Below are 26,158 nucleotides of genomic sequence, written 5' to 3' on the forward strand. Positions count from 1 at the left end.
TCTTTGACTGAGGTCATCTACCATGGCGCTTAGAGAGGCCACCAGGTGTATAACCCACAGGGATATGCCCTGACTTCCAGCCAATCCCGAGGCACAGGGCCTCTTTAAAGAGGGTTCACAAACCGACCCCACCATATTTGTTGCAATACCACATATCGGTGGTATTGTCTGTGAACACCTGAACTAGTCTTTCCTTGATAGAAGAAAGGCTTTCAATGGCATACGGATCACACGTTTATGTGGAGCTAAGACTGCAGGAGACCAGAGTCCTCTAATTTCTATCTCCCCAAATGGCTGCCCCAGCCCAGGAGTGATGCATCCATCACTACAGTCAGCACTGGGTGGGGAAAAGAGAGGGGTCTGCTCCGGACGGTTTGTCAGCCAACACAGCAGATCTTTCACAGTTCCCTCCGATATCTGGACCAGTTCGATGAGATTCCCCTGATGCTGCACCCACTAGGACGTTAGGTCCCACTGCAGAGCTCGCATATGCCTGCAGGATGCATGAGGCCATGAAGCCCAGGAGACTCAGTCAGTCTCACCAAAATTTGGGAGAGAGGCTAAAACATCAGAATAATATCCCGAATATCCTGGTCTCGCCGTTCTGGAGGATAGGCACGAAAGTGCACTGCAACTACAACAGCTCTGATGAAAGGTAGTGTCTAAGAAAGGAGTCACGTGTGACTTCGGGTCATTTGTAGTGAACCACAGTGAATTCATTTAATCCGCCACAGTCTGGAGGTGGGAGACCGCTGCCTGCAGCAAGCCTACCTTCAACAGCTAACCGTCGAGGTAAGGGAACAATGAAACTCCTGAACTCAGCAGGTATGCTGCAAACCCCGCCAACACCACAGGAAACATATGTGGTGATGGCGGTACCCACTGGTCCGGAGATATGGACTGCTAACGGGGCAAGTGGTGTTGGGTCCTGCTTCCTAGTGTGTATGCGTACTGTAACGAGGAAAAACTAAAGGGGTTTTGAGGCTGTGGATAATGGGCAGGTGAGGGGTTGTCGGACTGGGTAGACGTCTGGCTGCGTGTCCCACAAGGCTTGTGGGAACAGTGTTTGTGGCCATGAAAGGATTGGGGAGCCTGCTGGCCTTGGTGGCTGGATGGGAATGGACACAGCTGGTAGCACCTACTGTAGACATGGAACGAGTAAAAGGCAGAATGGGGTTGGCATGGGGCCATGGAGAGGCCTAAGGACCTGGCAGTGGCCCAGCTGTCCTTAAAGAACTCAAGCACTGAATTTGCCTTGTCGCCAAAAAAGAGGGCACCATCAAGGAGCATGTCCTTAAGGGAGCCTGGACATCCCCAAAAAGCCAGGTAGACCTCAGCCAGGTGTGGTTTCTGAGTGCCACAGATGACGCAATTACTCTACCTAGCAAGTCGTATCCAATCCACAACAAATGCTGAATATTGCTTTGCCTCTGCCATCAGCAATAGCCTGTGTCAGTATGGCTTGGGCCTCGGTCGAGACCACTGCGCAACATCGGCCTATATTGCGAGGCTGGTAGAAGAGAGCATCCTCTTGCCAAAGTTGCCCAGCCTCTTGGACTTCCTATCTGGTTGAGTCATAAGGGAGGCATCAGGGTTGACCTCGGATGTGGAGACCAGGACAACCATATTCTCTGGGGTGGGGTGCTGGGTGAGGTAAGCTTGGTCCTTAGGAGATAGGTGACTGAGGCGGTCAATGCTCCTGTGCACAGGTGCCTCTGTGGAGATCTTTGCTCTGGCCCCAATCAGGACATCAGTGAGGCCTTCATTAAAGGAAAGGATTGGAAGGGGCTACTCCCAGGGTCCCAGACGGCTCCCCGCGTCCCTGGGGCATTGGGGCTCCCCTGACGGTCCCCGGGGATAATAGATATTAGTGATAGGGGCTATTTATGTACGGTAAAATTAGGAGTTGCGCACCCAGTGCGGCCCCCTGGTGTGCACGCGTTGGATGCACGACTCCTAACATGTAGGGTGTGCGACTCCAGTGCGTTTGGTGCACGACTGACGCGTTGGGTGCGCGACTTCAAGCACAAAAAAATTATATTTTTGAGATATACATCAAGCTTATGTGTTTAGATCTTGGGTGGATCTAAAAAGAGCCCCTATGTTTACTGGGAGATTTTGGTACCTACAAGTAGGTACCTATGCAGAGTCTAAAGTTGATGAGGAAGACTCTGTTACCCTCATCTGTAAAATGTACACCATCTCTCCTATAGATGCCATACATATTGAAACGCAGATTGTTGTGGTAAATGGACCCTATCCTATAATCTCGGAGAAAAGCAGAAACAGATTTATTGACATGTTTCCTAGCTTTCTCAATCTGTGGACAAAATTGATTGGACCAGTTCCATTTCTGCCTTTGACATATGTTAGAATAGACAAAGGCAGTTTGGGGGGGAAGTGACATCAATTCAGTAAATGTGTCCTTCATAAGCATTTCCAGACCTACCCCAGTCAAAGTGCCTAGGTCATTGCCACCACAGTGCACAATTATGAGGTCAGGGTGTTGGAGATGCAAAAAGGATTTAACCAATGGCATCAATTGGTGCCACTTTAACCCTCTCTGTCCAATCCATTTAATGTCTACATTTGGCAAAGCTAGGTCTTTGTCCATGCCTCTATTTTCTGTCTACCTTTGGCTCCAGAAAATATAGCTGTGTCCCACAATCCACACTCTAAGCATCTTGAAGGGAGGTCTGGATGCACTCAGAAGGTGTCTGTATGTGAAATGGCAGTTTGAGAAATGAGATTTTTCTAAAATGGTGGATAAGATGCAGTTTTGAAAAAAGAAAAGAAATGATTGGCGGTTTGACAACATTCTAGTCTGAAAAGTAGGCTGCATGTTTCTGTTTTTTAAAAGCATGCTTTAAACTCATTTGCACTGTGCATGTAGTGGTCTACCCACCTTTTGACTTGTGTTTCAGGACTAGAATTCCCCAGTCAGTATCCATACACTCCAGCAAACACCCTGTGACTGCTCCTGCAATCCCATAGTGACTCTATCAGTACCATGTACTAATCCATTCACTAAAGTAAAACTCAACCAATTATAAATTCACCCAGTGGATCTCTTTGTAGTACTCTAATCATTCAGTCAGTATCTATGTACTCATGCAGCGAGCCAGGCTTTGGACATGGACTGCTTTAAACTCCATGTATGTAGTGGTCTAACCACTTTTTCACTTGTGTTTCAGGCCTACAATTCCTCATTCAGTCTCCATACACTCCAGCGAAAACACTCTGTCACTGCTCTTGCAATCCCATAGTGACCCTTTCAGCTACATATAGTAATCCCTTCACTGAAGAAAAACTCAACCAATTATAAGTTCACCCAGTGTTTCTCCTTGTAGTAGTCTGATCATTCAGTCAGTATGAATGTACTCATGCAGCAAGCCAGGCCTTAGGACATGGACTGCTTTAAACTCCTATGCACTATGCATGTAGTGGTCTAACCACCTTTTCACTTGTGTTTCAGGCCTACAATTCCCCAGTCGGAATCCATACACTCCAGCAAACACCCTGTTACTGCTCTTGCATACCCATAGTGACCCTTTCAGCTACATATCGTAAGTATTGAAATACACAATGGCCTGTGTATGTACACTGGTGAAGAAAGGGGAGATGGACGGAGTAGATATGCGTAGAAAGATGCTCTGTGGGCGTTTTAAGTTACAGGATAAAGTTAACATGAATACTGAGTGTCACTGGGGGGCCAACTAACCTACCAGATATGTACAGAGTGCCAGAGAGTTGCATTGCAGAGAGATATAAATGAGGACACGGCTTCCGAGCACCTCTCTGCAACGCAGCTATATGTTATTTAATGGAGAGACATGGTTGGCTAGTAGGGCAGAGGTACTTTCAGGATTAAAAAAGACAAAACTCCTTAACTTGAAACACGTCACAGAGTGTGTTTGCCAAAACGTAAGTACTTATAAATGTATCTTCTTTTCTGTTTGCAATACTGAAATTACTGTACTTATTACTTGTATAGTTAAGGATTGGTCTACCTAGTACCAATTAATTTCTTTATATACTATGCAAACAAATCTGCAAGAAGCTAGAAAGTATTAATATAGCCTTGAAAACACCCAGTTTATACCGATAAAGTTTTGGAATCACGTGGTCAAAGGATATTGTGTGACCTGAAAAAAAAAAAAGATTTGATTGGGTCATAATATTTTTTATTGTACCTATTGAAGAACCACAATCATTTCAATCATTCTTCTTTGAGCATCTTTCCAGACATAAGCCTATGCTTACCTCCTATCACTCTCATGCAATTTTTCAAACAATTAACTAGCAATATGTTGTTATTGTAACAGTCTGCCAATACCTAAGCACTTATGGGGCAAATTTAGAAGCATTGTGTGCCAACAATGTCACTTTTTGCAACATAGTTATAGCGCAAGACACTCTTTCATATTTACAAACAGGGGAAAAGGCAGTATGGGTACCTTTCATTTTCCATGTAAATACGATGTCATCATACATACCACTTTGCGTTGAAAAGGCGTTCTATAGGTGTTACTGTGCGTGTTTGCACAGAACACTCATAGACCAAGACACATCTCCAGATTTATCCGCAATGATAAGTCTGGACATGTGTGTGAATGCAGCAAAATCCTCCAATTGGTGTAGCAAGGCACAACAAGGAGAATTATTTTAATTTCTCCTAATTTTTTCTCTTTGAAAATATGCTAAAATGCACAGCATACATTGAAGGAGAAAAATGCCTTTACTGATTGTTTTTGTGCAGAAAGGTGTGTCTTTTTGCACCAAAACAAACTCCACACGACACTGACATCCTTCCACCATGGTGAAAGGGTGCCTGTGTCACCACATGGTTGCAGTTTAAGCAGCAGTGCAGAGGGAAGCATAGACTTGCAACATATTTATGTACATATGCTGCATGCCGGTTCTTCGGAAGTACCACAGCACGCTGCAGTTAAAGAGCTTACAGTGTCATGATGCTGCACTTTCTTGCAGTTCTGCACTTATACATTCACCATACACCACAAATGCATTCTTTCAGTCAATTATACAGTATGCATACATTCAACCAAACTTTTACACACTATCATTCAAATATAGATCTTTTTTTACCCAGAGAAGTTTGTTCTAAAAATAATTTTTTTTTTAAAAATATTTTTTTTGTGTTTTTCTGAACAATTTTTATTGTATTATTTTTTAAAGAAAAAAAAGAGAACTGGAGCAACAAAAAAATGAACTTCTGGGGGTAAAACAAAAAAAAACTAGCACCGATGATTTTCTAAAGCCCGGCAAACCAAGTCCACAGACTGCTCTCCATAGCACAGCAGCCTATTACACTTAATGCAGTGTATTTTTGCATTGGCCAATTGTGGACGTATGACCAGATTTTGACTTGATGAAGATGTCCCGAAGCGCTTGCTACTGCTGGTGCTGGACTTTCTCTCAGTCTTCAGCACTCCTCACGTGATAGATTGACGGGATGTAAACTTTTTACACGTTTAAGCATGCTTGCGGTTCTGCAAGAATACTTTTTATTCAGATCTCCATGTGAGAGTACGACTTTGCATATTTTACAAGTGACCTTGGTTGCGTTCATTTTTTTTAGTCCTGCAGGAAATGTAAAAAATTCAAATAGGATGGAACTGTATCTCTCAGGACGTGCAGGCTCCGGTAGAAATTCCTCATTGTTGGATTGTTTAGAATCAAATGATTTTTGTTGTCCAGTAGCCATTGTTCTTTAATAAAACTGAAAATCAGGTCTCCAAACAGCAAAAAATTAGGTTCTTCCTAGTAGAGTTGTTGCTCCAAAGAAGGTCTTAGACGAATGATTGAAATGGGTGGGGTCCTTCAATAGTTAGAATAGGAAGTGCTCTGAACCAATCAAATCGTTTTTTTCCTGGTTACATGGGATCCACGTAGGGTGCGCACACGCAACTCGCACCCAGCGCGACTTGGAAAAATTGCATTTAAAAGTAATATAACTGTATTAAAACTAAAAGAATATTATTTTTATGATTAGATCAGAAGTCTTGTCTTGCCTTAATATTTATATAAAATACATATATATATATCTTTTTAGACACGCAGGATGTCACTAACCATGTCATGAATGATGTAATATGTGACATCATCAGCAGTAGATTGCGGTTGCGCGAGTTATAGTTAGTACAACTAACTATAACGGAGGAATGTCAATGGTTTTGTACGAGTGAAATGTCCAGCTAACTAGAACACTCTTAAAACCTATGGTTTTTTCTAAGAATATATCTATATAGCGGACTACTTATCCCAGCAGCCACTTTGGTAGGAAATCCCACTTGGGCGGGGCAGGAAAAGAAGAGAAATAGTCCCCACAGCTGCCAGGACTTACGTGTAAAGCCATTGAAAAAGAGCTCACGCTCGAAATGCATTTGGCGCTTGGACTGGGGGCAGAATGCACGCTGTGCTTGTAACTGCAATAAAGACAGGAAGACATTTCCAACTGTGCTGGCGTTTCTAAAGATGGCAAAATCTTTTTGTGTGGAATTAATTTGCGGCGTTGCCTCGTCGCAGAAATGCCCCACCGTGATTACAGTGGACCTTGCACTCGGAACATAGAGTGCTGACAGGAGTTGGAAATTTCCGATTTTTTGTGGCTTAGGATACTTACAAGCTCAAAGGTGATTCTCCTCCTTTCAACCCACTGGGGGAGTACAGTGACACACAAACTTCTGTGAGCAGCGGACTACTTATCCCAGCAGCCACTTTGGTATGAAATCCCACTTGGGCGGGGCAGGAAAAAAAGAGAAATAGTCCCCACAGCTGCCAGGACTTACGTGTAAAGCCATTGAAAAAGAGCTCACGCTCGAAATGCATTTGGCGCTTGGACTGGGGGCAGAATGCACGCTGTGCTTGTAACTGCAATAAAGACAGGAAGACATTTCCAACTGTGCTGGCGTTTCTAAAGATAGCAAAATCTTTTTGTGTGGAATATATATATATATATATATATATATATATATATAGCGAGAGAGAGATAGATAGATAGATATACACTGAAGGTTCAGTACAACAGGTATTGGAGACTGTACATATGAAGAAAAGCAATAATACTTCTATCATAGGGGTATTTAAATTATTATTTAACAGCAATTGTGGAATTATGTATGTTCTTATTTGGTGAAACACTTATTTTCTAGCTTTGAAAAGGCTACTGGGACACACAGAGCCAGAGAAAGTGAAACAAGTGTTAGCTGGGTGTTAAGATTGGAATGTTTGCTGAGAATAAATTCATAATAGAGAAACCAAAGCAATGTCCTTTTACATTATAATATGCAAGTACCATGACTGACTAAACCACAAACACATGTATAGAACTTAAATGATCATAAAAGTAAAAGGTACAGAAACCTTTGACTGGAAAATATGATTAACATTGAAACGTAAGGCAAAAAGGTATTAGAATCCATATATGCAGTTGAGTACGGTGTGCATTACATTATTAAAAACGCAATATATCAGGTGGTAGAGTAATAAAGTGGAAGCAGTAAAGCACATCACCCTCCCAAATGCATCAAAACAAAGGGCAATCATGAAAACACAGCAGTACCCTCAAGGTGTCTCTTTTGACTGGAACAGAGTTTAGATGAACTGGTATTAATGTGTTATTTCTTTTTTTGTCCTCATTTGTCTCTGTCACACCATTTCGCTTTTCTTACTAGCTGAAATGTCCAAAACCTCATGTGCTGGAATAAGTGGCTAGAGGTGGATTCACTTGGAGACGCCCTGGGACAGTGATTCACACCAACCGATACACAATACACACCATCTCCAGGTAGGTGGAGGAGACCTACCACCCTGAAAAAAGGTGCTATCAGCCGAGGCGGAGAAGGGCTTAATAATAGAACCCCTGATCTAATAGATTAAATGGTTGCTCCCACCAACTCAAAAGGAGTGCCCAAAATTCATGCCTTTGACATCCCTTGACTGACATATTTAAATTAGCCAAACTCCTCACAGATAATATCCAGTCCTCATACCTTGGTGGAATCAGAGACACCCACAGTTTACAGATCTCTCTACGGGCCAACAGAATCGCATAATTCTTTGAAGATTCAAATTAATGTAAGCGCTTCACTAGTTATTTTTGGGCTGTTCGATTCCCAAACTGTAACTAATGAGAACAATGCAAACTTGAACTGGTATTAATGTTGTATATAACGGAGTGTTCCTACGACAAACTGTTCCCTTTCAGGGGCTATTAGACACGTAAATATGATTGGATTACAAGCAAAATAATGTGGTTCATTCCTGCATGGGTATCCTCAGAATATAATTCGAGTTAATATTTTGTCAGCCTAGAAAGTGTTTGCAATAGTAAATTTGGAACATTCAATAATGAAGACTCCAGGGAGCTAGACACGAGTACCACAAAATAAACATGGTGTGGAGGGGATTCAATGGAATTAGAAGAATCCAAACACAAATAAAAAACAAAAGATACTATTACCAGCACTTACATAAGTATTTTACATATTTACAGACTGTGAGGGTAGTTCTTTGTTATTTCTGGTCACAAGTGTATGGAAGTACTATATTATTATGGAGCAGTTACTTAACTGTGATACTAGGTCTCCCCCAGGGGCATCTTGGGTATAGTGATAAGCACTTAATGGCCCCATAAAGCACAGGATCTTGGAGAATATTTCATAAGGTTTGACCTTCATTTTTTGAGAAGCCAATTAAACATATTTAAAAAACACACATAACCAGCTATATAGGCCACATTTAACTTCAAAAGACATAGTTAATTAAAAAAATGTAGACACTATTTGTAAAGAGCGACAAAAAACTCTTTTGCAAACACTATTTTAAAGAAAGGATGAAGAATAATGAGGGAATACAAGATCCATGCAGCCCAATAGGCTGAGAAGCTATCACTTCACCTTCAAGGAAGGGCACACTGCAAGATTCCATCATGCCCATACAATTAATTTTTCACAGCTCCTGGTGATCGTATCCTGAAGCACTGAGCTTGGCAGTTTTTGGTTATTTTCTTTGGAAAATATTTGGAAAATATTTCCAAACTTTTCTGACAATCCTCTGCGCCGAGACACCTTTGGGTATTTGTGCGCAGTACAAATCCAATAAACATAAACATAAACATAAGAACAGGACTCAAACTCCTTTTAGACAGGTTATGATTTGCTATTTCCGTACACAACTGTTCTTCTTTTCACATTTCAGTGTCTGTCTTTAAATAAAGTTTGTTATAATAGTCAGGAGTGTGCATGTTGTCAAAAAGGATCTAGAAAGGTTCCGTGATCAAGATTAAAACTGAGACTCCCAGTTCAGTAAGCATCTCTATAAACATTCCATTCAATCGTAGCAAACAATATGCTCACCAGTCCACTCTTTCTTACCTGATCATGGTCAATGTCAGAATCTCCTGTGATCACTATCCTTTTCTCAATCCGAGTTTCAGAAATACCTCCTTTCACAGTCTAGAAGAAGAGTTTAGACTACCTTTAATCGAAGCAATGAAAAATAAAACATTCACATCTGACTTTGATAATTAAACAGTTCAAGTCTAATCAGCGCAACATCAAAATGCTACCTAAACATATACCCCAAATAATTTCTTAGCTGTAACTAACTCTCCAAGATGGACATACATTTAATCACATGCTATTTCAAGTTTCACTTCATCCAGATCAGAATGCAGACTGCCATAACTTTGAGCCATACCTCAAAGCTATTTTCTATGGTAATTAGAGCTTGTTTTCACAAATCCTTCCCTTGCAGGCATCCCCATTTCACCCATAAGAACCATCTTATCCAGATTCAGTGCAATATAACAGCAGCACACCACATCTAAGTGGAAAAAGTCTTTCAGATTTGAACTTTTAACATGGAGCAATGCCAGTCATTCCAGTTGGGGAGGTAAAGAACTACTTCCTACAGCACTGGATGTTTTGTAGATTCACAGGCCAAATGAATAATGCGGAAAGTGGAAGATATGTGGGCGAAAGAAAAAGATTGGAGACATCCATGAAATAAAAGCTTCAATATTGCCTTTCAAACTGGTATATCTGCCTTAATGAAGAGACTGCATATTACCTTTACCAAAAATGCCAGTACTGTAGCTTTTCCTCTGGACAAAAACGCTGCAAGTAGCTTTCTGCTGGCTTAGTGTTATATGTATGTTACGATGCCTACAAGTCATTGAGCAATAACAAGCTTTTTCACTGCTTGACCTTGCCAAAAGCTACAAATATTAAGGGGGTTAAATCAGAATGCATCGTTTTTTTCAATATAGTGCATAACCTCCCTTTTAACATCTAGTCTGTCCAGCGATGCTTCCGTTACATTCAAAAAGATTGGAAGAAAACCAGGAGAGCAAGTCTTTTTAGTTAAAGGTAAAATTAAAAATTAACTTCGGATAGGTCTTCACAGTCACTTTCCTTTTTTTTTTTTTAATTTATTGTTTTTATTGTTGCAGAAAACGACAAAGAAAGAAGTAATACATAGATACAATTTTCAACAAACTTAATTAGACATATAAATCCAATCAATGTAATTTTGCAAATGAGAGAGTAGTAGTCAAAAGAGAGGAGAGAAAAAAGAAAACTAAATAGATAAGAGAATATGGAGCAGAACGGGAAAAAAATGAGTTATTTAGATTAATTAGTTAATTGATTGGGGGAACACAAGGATATTGTTTGGCACAGAACCTTTAACAGTTCCCATTTCTTATACAACAAAAAATTGTTTCCAAATCTTTTCTTTTCTAGCAAGGGCTTTAGGTCCTCTGTATTTAGCCAGTGTAAATTCCATAGTTCTAATTTCTATAACCAATGCTAGCCACTCAGCTACAGTTGGAGGATCCTTAGAGATCCATGCCTTGCTATGGTTAGTCTTGCACAAGCAAACAAGATTGTTATAAGGTCCTGGTTTGGACAATTGGTCTCAAGAATGTCTAATAAGACCAGCTGTGGAGAAAGTTCAAGAGTCTTAATCTGATTGGATTTAAGAAGATCTGTGATTCCATTCCAATAACTGGAGAGAGCAGGGCAGGAGAAAAGCATATGCTCTATACCAGCAGCATGTGTGTCACACTTCGCACATTTAGATTTATCTGAAGGTGGATTCCCTTGCGTCCATGAGGAAATTCTGTGTGGTGTGTAATATAATTCAGTGACTGTCCTGTACGACTGCATTCTTAGGTTAGAGGAGTGCACAATATCGCTTAGATGAGTTAGAGCGTATTCAATCTGCCTTGAGTTTATATCAAGGTTTAATCTACGGGACCACTTAGTTGCAATTTTGATGGTATCTTCACATTTGTCTTTGATTAGAAGTTGGTATCCCAGTTTTATTAGTGATTTAGTTTTAGTAGAGTATAAACACTCCAAAATATCGGATTGGGTAGCTTCCGTAATTTTCATTTTGTTATAAATAAAGTCTCTTATCTGGCGATATTTAAAGTGCATATCGTTCGTTACACCATTTATTATTTTCAATGTTTCAAAATCTAACATACCATTGAATCCAAATAAATCTCCTAAAGTGTTAATGTCACAGCTAGTCCATCGATTCCCTGTCCCATCTGAAAAGATACCCGGGAGACCAGGGTTGTTCCATAGTCTGAGTTCAGCATTATAAAATGACCTCTTACTAATGTGCAAGATTTTATTCCAAATTTTTGTAGCGTGTTTAGCAGTCTTAAATTTGACCCGCTTGAAATAGTTTGGGTCGTGAGTACGAAGCAGGAATTGGTTAGATTCGGCACCCAGCATAAACTGATGGAAAAATAGGGGAGACTCATTTTTTAGTAAGCTCCTTATTCGCAAAAAAAAAGTGGCCAAAAAGTATAAATTAAAATCCGGAAATGCAAGTCCCCCTTTAGCTATAGGCAATGTTAGAGTTTTAATAGACCTACGTGCCTTTTTGTACCCCCAGATAAAGCTGCTACATATGCTATCTAACTTTTTAAAAAAAAGTTGATTCGGTTGTAAAGGTATGGCTCTAAACAAATAAAGTAATTTCGGTAGTATTTTCATTTTAATCAAGTTAAGTCGGCCCAATAAACTAAGAGGGATTTTATGCCACTTTTTAAGAGTTATAGTAGTTTCTTTTAAAAATGTCTCGTAGTTAATTTCCAAAATTCTCCCCACTTTGGCGGTTAATTTAATACCAAGATATACTGCTTCACTACAAGTATCGTAGAGGTGAACATCCGGAGTATAATTAACTATGATTTGGGTTTTATTCACATTCAATTTGTAACCTGAGATTAAACCATATTTATGTGCTTCATTGATAATTTCTGGCATAGCTTTATTAATATTGGTTGTATATATTGCTATGTCATCAGCAAAGGCAGTTAGTTTAAGAACTATCCCCCCATGATTCGCTGGAATAATATTAATTTGTTCATTTAGTGCATTTAAAAACGGTTCTAAAGAAAGAGCAAAAAGTAATGGAGAAAGGGGACAGCCTTGTCTTGCACCTCTTGCAATCTTAAAGTTAGCTGAGTTTTTATCGCCATAGCTTATCAAAGCCAGAGGGTCATCATAAAGGGACCTTACCCAATCTAAGTAAGACCCTGAAAGTCCCAATTTATTTAAAACTTCCCACAGATATTCCCACCCCACTCGGTCGAATGCCTTTTCCGCATCTAACATAATCATACCGAGCGGGGTATGAGTAGCTTCAGCTACATCAAAGGCTGTAATTGATGTATTAACATGTGTGGTGGTGTCCCTGCCCATTACAAAACCGTGTTGTTGAAGATTAACAATATGTGGCATGATGGGAGCTAGCCGATTTGCAAGAACTTTAGCAAAGATTTTAACATCGGAGTTAAGTAAAGAGATCGGTCGGTATGATCCACATTCTTTTTCCGGTTTCCCCTTTTTCAAAAAAAAAATAATTTTCGCTATTTTCCATGATGGAGGTGCTTGTTTGGAAACATTAATTAAATTTATCACTTTCGCTAATAATGGCAATAGTTCCTGGGCACATAATTTGTAGAGTTCCACAGGTAAACAGTCTTCCCCAACCGCCTTACCTAAGGGTAAGTTATCTATGGCACGTTTAATTTCTTCTAATGTTATTTCTGAGTTGAGTTGTTGAAGCGTTTCTGTATTTAACGCCCGAGATGGAGATAGGTGTTTATCTAGATATTGAATTATATCTGCCTTAGTTGGTGAAGCCTCCGGTGTATAAAGTTGCTGGTAAAACTTAACAAACTGGTTTAATATTTCATCCGTTCGATCATAGGTGTTTGAATCTAAGCCTACTATTTCTTTAATTTTTGTTTTAGCCTTCTTATCCGCAGTTTTAAAAGCTAGTAATTTCCCAATACGATCACTACCTTCGTATTGTTCAAATTTATACTTTTGTAATTTAGAAATGTATCTTTCTCTCAGAGTTTTTTTTAATCCTGCTCGTAGTTCAGCCAGTTTTAGCCTAATCCCTTCAACATTGTTTTTTGAATGACGTGAAGCCTCTGCAAGGCTTGTTTCCATGTTCCGTATATTAGAAATTATTAGTTTATTGTTTTTGCGGCTCTCAGCATTTTGTCTAAATATGTATTGTTGGGCAAATCCTCTAATACTGCACTTACATGAATCCCACACCATGTTTATATTAGCTGAATTGATATTAATTGAAATAAACTCCTGTATATGTTGATTGAGTAGGGTGATAAATCTTGTATCAGTAATTAAATGTCTTGGGAAGGTGAATTTTCGTGGTTCTATAGTTTGATCTTTTAGTGTGACTTCAAGTAACAAGGGATTATGATCAGAAGTGACTTTGGGGCAAATGTCAATCACACTGTTGTCTATTATATGTTCAGAGGCCCAAATCATATCTATTCTTGAGCAAGATTTGTGTGGTACAGAATAGTAAGTAAAACCTGCCAACAAAGGGTATTTTGATCGCCATACATCTCTGATATTGTTCAATCTTACTAATTCTAAGATTGCTGCTCTAACTTTATGCATTCTTTTATGTTTACTTTGCCCAGTGGAGTCAACTTTGTAATCAATAGTACAATTAAAATCCCCTGCTACAATTGTTTCTCCCTCCCATTCTAATAACTCTAAACTTAACTCTTCGAAAACTTTAGGATCATCAATATTTGGTCCATATACTGCGCATAGTACGATTTTAACACTACCACATTGCATCTGTGCAATTGCCCATCTACCCCGGGCATCTGAAGCCGTTTCAATTATTTCCAATCGAGCACCTCTTTGTTTTAAAATAGCTACCCCCCTAATAGTCTCGTTTAAGGTAGAGCATACAACCAAATCATAACTCAGTTGTGAAAGTAGTTTGCGGTCTTGGTATTTTACATGTGTCTCTGAGAGCACTACAATATTCGGGTTATACATTTTAATCTCCTCTTGTACCAAATTCCTTTTATTTTTGCTATTTAAACCATCTACGTTCCAGCTAAGTATTCTTATTCTAGACATTTTGATATTGTACTAGTCTTCCTATACCTATTTCTCCCCTCTATCTTAGCCCTTTTCATAATGATTGGATTTTTCTCGCTAAACTTTAAGAAATCGTCGATTCCTGCAATCCATTTTTTCCCCCCATTTTTCCCCCACCCCCAACCCAAAGGGTCAAGCCCTCCCCTGCAAGGACCCCGACCTTGCCCTCGCAACCTCCCGTCCCCTGGGGGGGAGCACCCCTCTATCTTGAGCTGCCGCTGGAATGGCAGCGAAGTGAAGGAGCTAGCATGTTAAGCTGCACATGCCGCATCTTTAATTGCTCAAAATTAATACACACCCGGCATACACCCATTAAGCCCAGCTACAAAAAGATTCAAAAAAAAAAAAAAAAAGAGAAAAAAGCCTTAGTGTCAATGAACTAGTACCTATCATGCATAAAGGATAATATTCGGAGTAGAGAGCTCAGAGAAAACCACAAAGAAGAGAAATTAGTGTACTCCAGTTTTACATCACATTAGTTTTCTTGATCCTTTTCTCTTTCTTTTTGTTTGTCCCTTTCATTATCCCTAGAAAATTTTTCCAGAGTTTTTTCAGCGGTTTCAGGATCAGTAAAGAAAGTCACCTGGCCATTGCGTATAATCTTAAGGCGAGCAGGCTCTTGTAAATAGGCCATGCACCCTATGTTTTTGAAGGCATCTATCATCTTCCTAAGCTCCCAGCGTTTGTCCATTGTACCCTTACTCAGGTCTGATTTCACAAAAAAAGTTAAGTTATCCACAGTCACAGGGTTGTTGGGTCTGGCTTTCAGTGAAACAGCTTGCCGCAAAAGGAAATTACCAAAATAAATCAGAAATGGTCGGGGAAATGTACTACTTGTGTTTCTTTGAATCAAAGGCAATCTGTGTACTCTCTGTAGTTGAGAATCCCAGTCCCAATCAGCAAGATCTGTAAAGGCTCTCTGCAGAAGTTTCACCATGAATGCCCTCGGGTCGGACCCCTCCATTCCCTCTGGTATACCAAATAATCTAAGGTTTTGTCTGCGTGCACGATTTTCCAAATCCTCCACTTTATCTTCTAGTTTAGAGACTCTTGATGTATTCTGTTGAACTGTTAGTGAAGTTTTATTGGCATCTCCTTCCACTTCAACAATGCGTTGTTTTATGTCTTCTATCTCTTTTGTCACACCTCCCAGACCTATACAAATGTCACGCATAGTTTCTTGCATCTTGGTGTTGTCTTCTCTTAATTGTAAATATTGTTGTTGTATCACCGCTTTTTGCTCTAAGAGAGTTTGCATAATTGATTCCATAGATATCTTTGTTGGGCCTGGGTTATTAGAAGTATTAGCGATGTTGGATGAATCGTCTGGAACCAATTGTTGAGGTCTTATGCCAGATAATGTCCTGGGCTTTGTTAAAATTTCTTGGCTCTGGTGTGTTGAGTCATCTGCCCTCTGCTCTATACCTTCAGATTCAAGATTATCACTCCTATTTTCAGCAGGGGTTCCAGTTGGCTGTATCTGGCTTTTTCTCAAACTTGATATTATAGTTTCCGTATCTTCTTTTGGTGGGTCAGAGCTGAGGGTAATGATTTCAAGATCCTGATCTTCAGATTCATTCGACTCTATATTGGGGGAGGTGGTTATGCCTAATGTAGAGATCCCTGTCCCTAAGTCAGTATCTGTCAAGGCCACATATTGAGATGTCTCTTGATTCGTAGATGGAGCATCTAAGTTGGTGTTGCCAGTAAAAATTAGGTTGGTTAAATTCGTCTCATGAGAGCTTTGCCCTTCAACGGGGCTGGCACCTGATAATCTTAAAGCCATATTCTTGACACCCCCCTTAGCCTCCATCCATCTTCTCAACGGACTATCATCGATTAAGCTGCTTTTTTTATTTCCATAAGGTTCTTTATTGACTGACTTAAGTAGTAGATATTTTTGCTTAGTTTTGACTTTCATCTTGATTTTCCTGGATGCGTTTTTTTTAGGAACTAGAGTTTTGGGCCCTTCATCGCCTCCCTCCTCGTCTGTTATTTCCTCGTACTCTAGGTTAGAGTCTTCATCAGTTGCAACCGAAGAATCATGAGGTAAGCCTTCCCCGTTATTCTTCCTCCCTTTTTCATTTTGATCTTCCTGTGATCGGAGATTCTCTTTAGTGATTGTAGACGGGTCCACATTTTTATTTTGAATCTGAGCCAAGTTCTGTAATCCCTCTACTTTATCTGTAATCAACGTGGCCATATTGCCTTGAGCAGATGGAGCTACAATGCTCACTAACAGGGTTTCCGGAGCTAGGTTTGGAAAGTCTGAGCTTGATTCAACATTTGCAACATCTGCATTAGGAGCTTTAGGCCGATTTTGCATCTCACAATTTTTAGCTTTAGTCACAGATTTATCACTTGTCACTTTGCTAATTTCAGCCACCGCTAAATTCTTTACAGATAGTATGTCCTCGTTTTGCCCCTTATTATTCATTTTCTTAGTTGCAGTCATTCGTTCTATGCCAAGTTTAAGTTCAAGGGGAGCGGTTTTCCCTTCACAGCACCTATTTTCATCAGTGGGGTGGTCAGGGTTAAAGCTGTTCGCCCCCCCATTGCTAGCATTACAGCTAGTGTCTTGTACCGAGGGGGATTCCCTTTTATTGCCTGTAACCCCTGCTACCGCCACCCCTGCCACCACAGCCGCCATCGTACCTGCGTTTGTTTGTTTTCCTGGCAGAGCGGTCTTCCGGCTCCGTGTGGTCCTTATCTGACGTGCAGACATCGACTTCTCTGGCACTGCCGTCTCTCTTTTCGGCAGCGTCCTCTGTGTTCTTTGTGCTCTTTCGAAAAATGATTGCCGTTCCTGGTGAGCTGTCAGCTGTAATGGAGAACACGCCCAGCTGACTTTCCTTATCGGCGTGTGAGCAGGGCGGGCTGCCGCGTATATCCAAAAGCGAGGCAAGCTCCTGCTAACAGTTTGAAAGAGAGCACGTATCATTAAAGCTAATTGAAGTTACCGACAAGCGGTAGGCGGCAGGCTGTGGTCATGCAGAAAAAAACACCCCCGTTGTTGTGCAGAGCAAGAGCGGAGTGTCTGTGTTGCAAAGCAAAAGCCGTGAGATAGCGTCGGGACTTCAAAGCCGCCGCTTTGCCGTTTTTTTTTTCCCGTTAGTACAATTGATGCCCCTGTTTTCTAAAATTTGCCGCTCGACTTGGTTGGCTTTTCGAAAATTGCTGGTTGAATATGAAAGAAGAAAAGGTGTTTTGCCTTTGCCTTTTTGCGTTTTCACATAAGTAGTTCTCAGGCAGTTTCCCGGCAGAGCAGCATCATGCAGCAGCCTTCACTCGGCGGAGTCAGCCCGCCATCTTGACTCCTCCCCCACACCAGAGTGCTACTACCAACCTTCACAGTCACTTTCCATGCATAAAATGTTGTGTGTGGCTTCTCTGACAAGAATTACACTGATCCTCTTGTCAAAAATAATGGTTACAAAGAAATGTGTTTACTTGTAATACTAGCTTCTCACCATGAACATTCCCTCTGAATTCAAGTTTGTGCAAGATCCAAGAAGTACAAGTTACTTACCTTCAAAATGCTTTTTCTATTGTTCTCTAAAAGCACAATACTCACCTTTTGAATTCCTACAGGTGCTAGAGTGGATTAGAAACGATTCAAAGCAACTGCTCCCACGCTGGTATATCATGCAGCAAACTCACGTCATTCCCAGGAAGTGACAATACAAAGCCATATAAAGATGTCACCTTTGCACACTGATGACCGTTTAATTGAACGCTTCCACACCTTTAGAGGCAGATCGGCAGTGTGTATCAAATTCGGCTTGGGACCTATTTAGAACCCTAAAAGTAAACTACAGAATATGAAGGAGGAGTGGCAGCAAGGGATCAGTGGTTAGATAAAGTATCCACCATAAAGAGTGTTGCAAAACGTGTTCTTTGATGGATACTGGAAACTTAAGATTCCGCCCTTTTTGGTTAGATACTAAAGCACTGCTTCTAAAAAGGTGACTGTTTGAGAAGTGGACTTACACTAAGATCTGCTGGATCAAGTATTCAAAATTACTTTCCCTGAGGAGTTGGCTGTTGCAACAGTAATGCCCATAGTGAAGCTGCGAACAGATGCCAAGGTCTTAGCTGGCAGAAGTTCAAAACTAGAATACCTATCTCCAATGATATAGACGCAGTCTTGGCTGGGGTGGAATGAGTCCAAAACATACATGTCTCTTTTTTAGCCAGAGCGTAGCATACATCAAGGGCTGGATGCTGTGAACTCTTCTGGGATTGTCTCTGCTTGGCCATGATTTGTTTTCCTCCTCCTGGTAGCCACAGTATATTCACCTGGTAGGGAACAGTGTGATAAGCAAGTGTCTACATGAAAAGTTCACAATAATTGGAAGAAAAAGCTAGATGGCAGAAAAAGACCTCACTGGACTGAATGCCTGACTGAAGAATACTCTCCAAGGCTAACACAGTGGTGGGAAGGAAAAAGTGCCTTGCATGGTAATAGACATGAACCCCTGCCAAGAAAGCCCTAGCTTTGGTGATATATGCATCCTTGGAAATAATGTTTGGCTATAGGCAAACACAGATTATGACCTAGGCCTGTCTGACAGACTGTGGTTTGGTTAGACCAGGAGCGGCGCACAATGTGTTACCCAAGTCATGGTAAATAGCTACTGCCCTTACCGAGATTTAAGGAGCACACCCACGGTGGTGGCAGCATACCATTTTGTAATAAGTAATATGACCTGGTCTTTTTTACCTGCATCATGGAAATGGGGCCTGTAGCATCTACCCTTAACCCGGGTATTGTAAATGATCACACCCTGCATGGAGCTAGGTATTACATGTCATTATTCATAAGTATTTAACCGTGAACTGAACATTCTAGATCATGAATTCTATAACTCACACCTATGCACTTATGTCACTGTTTTACAGAGTCTTTCAGGTACCAAAAGAGTCCTGCCATCTCTAACTCACTAGACACTACATCTTCCCCTTTGTAAAATTAAAAGTACCAATAGTGCATATGTGCATTACAACTCTTTAATAAGTCGTTTTGGTACTCAATGGATTGCCCAGATCTGGTCATGTGAGGCTGAGAGATACAGAAGAAGGGTCCATGACTGGCTTTAGTGACAAAGATTTTGGTACAGTCTTTGGGCTCTCTGGCGGAGAAGTCTCACTCCTGACATCTATAGTTGGCGAAGGTCAAAGCACGTGCTTGAAATACCCAAAAATCTCGTGTCATGGACTTTCCAGGATGTGAGCAATCACCATGTGTCCTTTACTGTCAAAACTGTAAGAGGTTTGCGCCAAAAGGAGCATCAGACTTGTACTTCCGTTTGTGCCTTACAATCACTTGGCCATCTCTGTATAACACATGGCAGCATCTGTCCACATAGGTATTTATGTGACGTTTGAGGGAAGAGTCAATACTGCAAAGTTCATCAATACCAATAGATCTCTCAGTGGTCCATTGCGGCACTTTGGTGCCTATGGCTCACCCAAACCTTAAGGTGGCAGGGGTTTACTTGTGGAAGAATGCAGCATTGACCTGTAGGTACGAAGCACATGCTGAAGAACTGATGTGAGTACAAGCTTTTCCAGCTCAGCACGCTGAACGGTCTTCTTGAGGGTGCTCCTAAATCTCTTGACCACAACATTCACCTATGGCCAGTGAGGTGTGCTTTTCTGATGCCTGATATTTAAATAAGTGAGAAATCATTAAGTTCCAGACAACTGAGAGGCAGGATATTGTCAGATTTCAAAATCGTAGGAACAGCACAAGTTGAAAAAAATACTTTCTAGTATTTCAATGACTCTGTCATGTGTCGTTGACAAACCATCTTCAACCAGAGAAAAACAGGAATATTTATTAACAATTACTAGTAGATGATGTATGCTGTCAAGAGGTCCGAAGATATCAATGGCAATCTTCTTCCATGCATGCTTTGAGAGATCAGACATGTTGTGGGGTTGTCTTAGATGACAAACAGTTGCACAAATGACAGGATTTTAACTCTTTTTCAAATCTTTCATCAAGATGGGGAAACCACACTCGATCCTGTAAAGCTTGTTTCACAGCACATATCCCTCGGTGTCCCTCATGTGCCAGTTCAATAACATTGTTATATCCTGAATTCAATGCTATTCATGCCCTGCCTGTAGAATCTTACTGTGATGACAAGTTATATAATGTTGTGAGTCAAATAGTCAGAGTTGATTGAGCTGAACAGCCTGCTGGCTGGTCAAGGTGGGGTCTATTGTACCATCTTGAATAAAGCTACCTTAAAATCATCACATGTACCTGACTCAATCACTACAAACTTGCTGTCTCAGACTTGTGGGTATGACAAGTCTCGACCCTCGTAATATGATGCCTTCTGGAGTAACAAAGTTCGTCCTACACATTCTTTAATTTCTAGTATTCAATTTCATCATAAAGAGGTTGAGATTGTGTTCACCATGATTGGTGTGTAATAATGTCTGAGTATTAGCAGTTTTATGTCAGCACACGTGGCAGCAAGCATTTGTTCTAAAGATATGGCAGCCGGGCAATAGATTTCACAATGTAATTAACATAGGCATTAGCCACTTTAGAAGTAGTGCCATGATATAGTATTGGCACACAAGAGAAGTACTCAGCAGGGTTTTGATCTTTACCTGGACGTGATTGTGTAATCATACTGCTGCAATCGCAACCCCCACCTCTCAATACGAGGGAGCATCTTGGCTTTAGGATTGCCGAAAATGGGGAGCAATGCTTGGTGGTCAGTGACAACCGTTTAATGTTTTCCATTCAGGAAAACATGAAAATGTTCACAGGCCCACACTACAGCTATGCTTTCATTTTTGGGTTGTGAAAAAGCATGTTTTGTAGTTGACAAACTTTGGCTAGCATGAGCCACAATATGTCTCCCGGCATTGGGATGTGCAGTGTACTGAGCAACTATGGCACTCAACCCCACAGGGCTCGCATCAACATCAACTTCCGTTTGCAATTAAGGATCATCGGACTATGCTATTTTAGTTGCATTCGCAATTGCATGCTTGATTTTCTTAAAACTTTGTTCACATTCACTTGACTATTTAACCCCTTCGCTGCTCATGACGAGCTCAGCTCGTCATGAGGCACAGTGGAGCTGTGCTTATGACAAACTGAGCTCGTCATGAACAATGGGTTGGATGAGGATCCAGCACAGGAGGGGAAAACCCTTAGCAGCCAAGATGTTAAATGGGACATTTCGTTCGTCTCTCAATGGAGCATTTACACTAGCAAAGTCATGTATATAGCTTGAACAGTTACTAGCCATACCAAGGAAGGATCTCAGCATAATTGCATCCTGTGGGGGAGAAGTGGATGACAAGGCTTGTACTTTGGTCGTGTCTGGAGTCATTCCCCCCCACCCCAATTAGGAAACACATGGCCAAAAATCTTGAGTTTGGTTAAATGAAACTCACAGTTTGCCGCATTTAAATTGAGAGCTACATCAGCAAATATACAACAAACTTGTGTCAGAGCATTATCATGTTCCTTTCGTGTGGCCCGAATACTAGCATGTCATCACTGTAATTGAAAGCATTTGGAACCGGCTGTATTATGCGACAAATGACACAGTTTGGTGGCTGATGACAATCTAAAACTTAGCCTTTTCACATCGAAGCGAACAAACATGAGTTGAAAAGGTAGCAATGTACCTGCAATTCTTGTCCATTTCAAGCTGGGTATACCCTTTGTTCAAATCCAGGTGGAAAAGGACTTTAGCGCTATTCAGCTCCGTTATCATGTGGGCAATGTGTGGACCTGGATGTCTTTCTCTTTTAATTGCCTTGTTTGCTTGGTGCCTATCAGCGCAAATGTGTACAACTCCTCCACTATCCTTTTTTGGCACTACCACTAATGGTGATACCCACAGTGTTGGACCAGTGGATCGCTCAATAATCTCATTCTTTTATAAGGGGCTAGCTTACCCGTCGGGCGTTGCTGCGATCTCAGAAGAAAGGAAATTCAAGGAAACTCGTTATGATAACATTAAATTTACATTGTGTCATTGTTATTGAAACGTATTCATTTTATTTTTGAAAACATTTCTAAGTGTGCGTCCTCGATTGGCTTCTAAACTTGATTCTGGTTGCTCTCCTGTTTCATTCGAGCGGGCTTGAGCAGTGTGTAATTGATCGTTTTCCAATCTTGATTCTCGTTGCTCTCCTGTTTCATTTGTGCGGGCTTGAGCAGTGCGTAATTGATCTGTTTCTAATCTTGATTCTCGTTGCTTGTTCGTTAGAGAAGGACGGGCTTGAGCAGTGCATACTCGATCGGCTTCCAATCTTGATTCTCGTTGCTCGTTCGTTTGCGAATTACGGGCTTGAGCAGTTTGTATTCAAACAGCTTCTAATCTTGCTTCCTGTTGCTCGTCTGTTTCTGAAGCTTGCAATGCCTTTTTCTTTCGTGCTTCTGATGTAGATTGACCAATCGATTTCCGTTCCTGGGGGACCGATTTAAAAAAAATATTTTGACAGAAACCTTTGCGGTAGTGTACTCAACAACTTCCCAAACTTTCATGGCGATCGGATGAATGGTGTAGTAATGCATAAAGGACAAACAGACATACTTTTGTTTTTATATATATAGATTAACAGCCTATTGTAAATGGATTGCAATTCGACAATGCCGTTGCGCATCAGGACGAATGTCCTCATTTACGTTAAGTTGCACCTTCATAGTGTTAAGCCTTCCTACTTGATGCAACAAAGACGGAAACTGATTCACTATCTCATGATAGGCCTTGACATAGTTCATAGAAATCAGCCCCATGTCTGCAGCAGTGCTAAAACTGAATAAACATCCCCTCAAAGTGCCTGGCGAGACATAAATTGGTGCATGTACTTTCGTAATTTTATGCTTCACAGTGGCTATGCATGAACCTTGACTTTGTAGTGGTGTGGAAGCAGCCCACGTATACGCTTTGCTTTTCGGGCAAGTTAAATGGGGCATTGGAGACTGTTCATTTTATTTTCAAACCAGCATAATGTTTACCGATACCCCACTGTCTATGATATTATGATCATACTTCTTTCCACCTATTGGACTTTTGGGACTTTGTTTTGCACAACTTCAATCTCACCTGCAAATTGACTATAAATGCATGTAGTGTTACAGGTATGGCAATGTTCTGCGTACCACTTGGGTCTTTCTCACGTAACGTGTGGAGAATATACTCTGAATATGTGCTTTGTCACAGGTGTGTGCCCTGACGAAAGAACAGTGGACACGGGTCCTACTTCAAAACGCGTGTCGGCGCTTCTTCTTTTTTTGTAATGTTGTTTGTGTAATTTTTGTACCATTGTCAATTTGATGTTTTGTTAAGTTTGTTTTGATGTTATTTAGATGTGTATGGTATGACTGATGCGTGTGGGCATGTGTGGTGTTTTAAGGGGGGTGGATGAAATTGGTGTATAATTTCTTGTTGTGGGGCTATCTGTATATGTGAACTATGTATAGTGAATGAATTTTATGTATATAACAAATAATTTGATGAAATTGCTTTGCAAAGCACAGGCTTTGTCGTGACAAAATAAAATAGTGTTTATAAATTTCTGGTTTGGTACTATATTGATGTTAATGAAATGAAGGATGTAATACCTATGTATTAGTTTGTTACCAGGGAGAGGTATTTTTACTTGTTCTCGGAGTGCTTGGAATCACCCTAGGCACCTCACCCAAATGAACTACACAACCCTACTGATGAGATTTACACCAAATAACAAAAAGCACACTTTCTGGACCAAGATCTAATTAGTCCCCTGTCAATTTTGGTGCAATTTTGTTCAGCAGTTTGTGCAGTAGAGCTGCTTAAAAAACATCCCTGGAAAATGCATGAGGATTTTGTGTTTTGGGACCCCTCGCTGCTTTTTTTCTCAGCCCTGCTTGACAGATTACTCCAAAGCTTTCTATGAAGAAACTAGTAAAAAAAAGAGAATAAGTTAGCAGAGATTCAGCGCCGAAGTTATTAGCACATCATAGAAGGTATTTTCTATGGAAAAGCAAACTAAACTATAACCACCCAGTGGCGACTGTCACCATCTATTGCATATTAGTCAAGAAAATACTCTGATGAGGTGGAGGATGCAGCAACTCTTGAGGTTAGGAGAAGAATTTCTCAGCAAGTACGGAAAAGTATAGTGAAGGCTCAAACTCATTTACAGGACTACTCAGAGCTTGCAGAGTGCAAGTATTTCCTAACATTATGAAATATGAATACTGGTGTCAAAAAATGTGCATTCTCGCTTTAGGTTTCCTTTCCTCTTTTGGTTGTTCCCGTGTTTTTCACTGTGCACAGAAAAAGGAACATCCACGGATGGGACAGGCACAAATCAAGCATTAGTGATTTAACAGCATATACTTACCTCGTATTTTGCGCTGATTTTATGGTACCAGTGCTGAGTGTTTGTGTAATTTGAGGGGGGTTGGGGGGGAGGAGGGCGGGTTGTGGGGCAGGGGGTGTGGGAAGGGTTTTGGTGGGATGTGGCTCTAGGATCATCATCAGTCCCAACCTTTTTCATGCTTGTTTTACTGTGTTCTGAGACAGGAAAATACCTCTGTTGTACTGTGATAACTTTATCTAGTCTGACTAGGCCACTCAGTGAACTAGAATCCTAGTCTTGTCACTTGGTGCTCTCCCACCAAGACATGCTCATCAATGCAGATATCTAGGGGCGTGGCTTGAACGCCGCACAAGATGGCGGCTTAACTGCGGAGCTCCACTGCCGAACTCAGATACCGGACTGCAAATACCGGCTATTTTGGGCATTTTTCGTCTATGACGCCATTTCTCCCTTCCTCAAGATGAGGTGAGCTGCAAGCGCTGCTTTTTCTTTCTTTTACAGCGCACCTGAGCCCTAATTTCGTCGCAAATCGGCCCGTTTTAAATACAGCCGCCATTTTGTTTTTTCTTCACTCGTGCCTCTGACGTTTTTATTGCGCAATGGCTTTCACTAATGCTTTTCCCCTCAAGACTCTTTCTCACAAAATAATCTTTCTTTGAAAGATATCTCCACAACCTGCTTTTACTATTGATCAGGATGCTGTGCAGTGCACCTCCTCTTCAACTCACCCACATCTCTTCATGGTTCTAAAGAATCGCCTTTTTAGTGCACTCGGAGCAACTATGCCTTTTTTCATGGCTCGTAGCTTATTATTGGCTGCGTATTTTCACTTTTGAGGCCTTTTTTCTCCTTCGGTCTCCTCCTTCACTGGCTCATATTTTTGAATAATATCTTTCTTCTGGCATTGAGAACTCGGTTCCCTTTCTCTCACCATTTCGCCTTATTCTATATGGGGAAATTGCGGAACCTCAAACTTTCTACTGCTGTAAAACCTACCACCTGTTCGGACTCTGATTCTGCTCTTCAAGACATGGAGGAAATCCCTTCACAAAAATCTGATTCAGTACCCGGCGCAATTCTGAAAATGCAACCCTCAAGTAAACTTCCTACAACTGTGTCAGCCAAATGCCTAAAGAAGGATCCTCCTTCTCCAGGTACTTCTTCAGCTTCTGCCTCTATGGACTTGATTCTAGAGGAAATTCGCGCCCTCAAACCATTTATGGAGGAAACCACCAAGACTTTACAATTTTTACATGATAAATGGTCCTCTTTAGAATCCTGTGTGCTCCTTGTGGAACAATCGACAGATTCTCTTCAGTCAA

General features: G+C 40.9%; 1 protein-coding gene across 11 annotated transcripts in view; it reads right to left on the reverse strand.

Annotated features, from left to right (window-relative positions):
* Positions 1-26,158, reverse strand: part of LOC147732987 (protein 4.1-like) — a 586,946-nt gene that overhangs the window by 125,991 nt on the left and 434,797 nt on the right. For all 11 annotated transcript variants that reach the window (XM_086957538.1, XM_086957536.1, XM_086957532.1 and 8 more), the window contains one exon: positions 9,396-9,476. In XM_086957538.1, the coding sequence (XP_086813664.1) occupies positions 9,396-9,476 (81 nt within the window). The remainder of the gene's footprint in view (positions 1-9,395; positions 9,477-26,158) is intronic.

Source organism: Lissotriton vulgaris, chromosome 2_1 (genome assembly GCF_964263255.1).
Source record: "Lissotriton vulgaris chromosome 2_1, aLisVul1.2, whole genome shotgun sequence".
Taxonomy (NCBI): Eukaryota; Metazoa; Chordata; class Amphibia; order Caudata; family Salamandridae; genus Lissotriton; species Lissotriton vulgaris.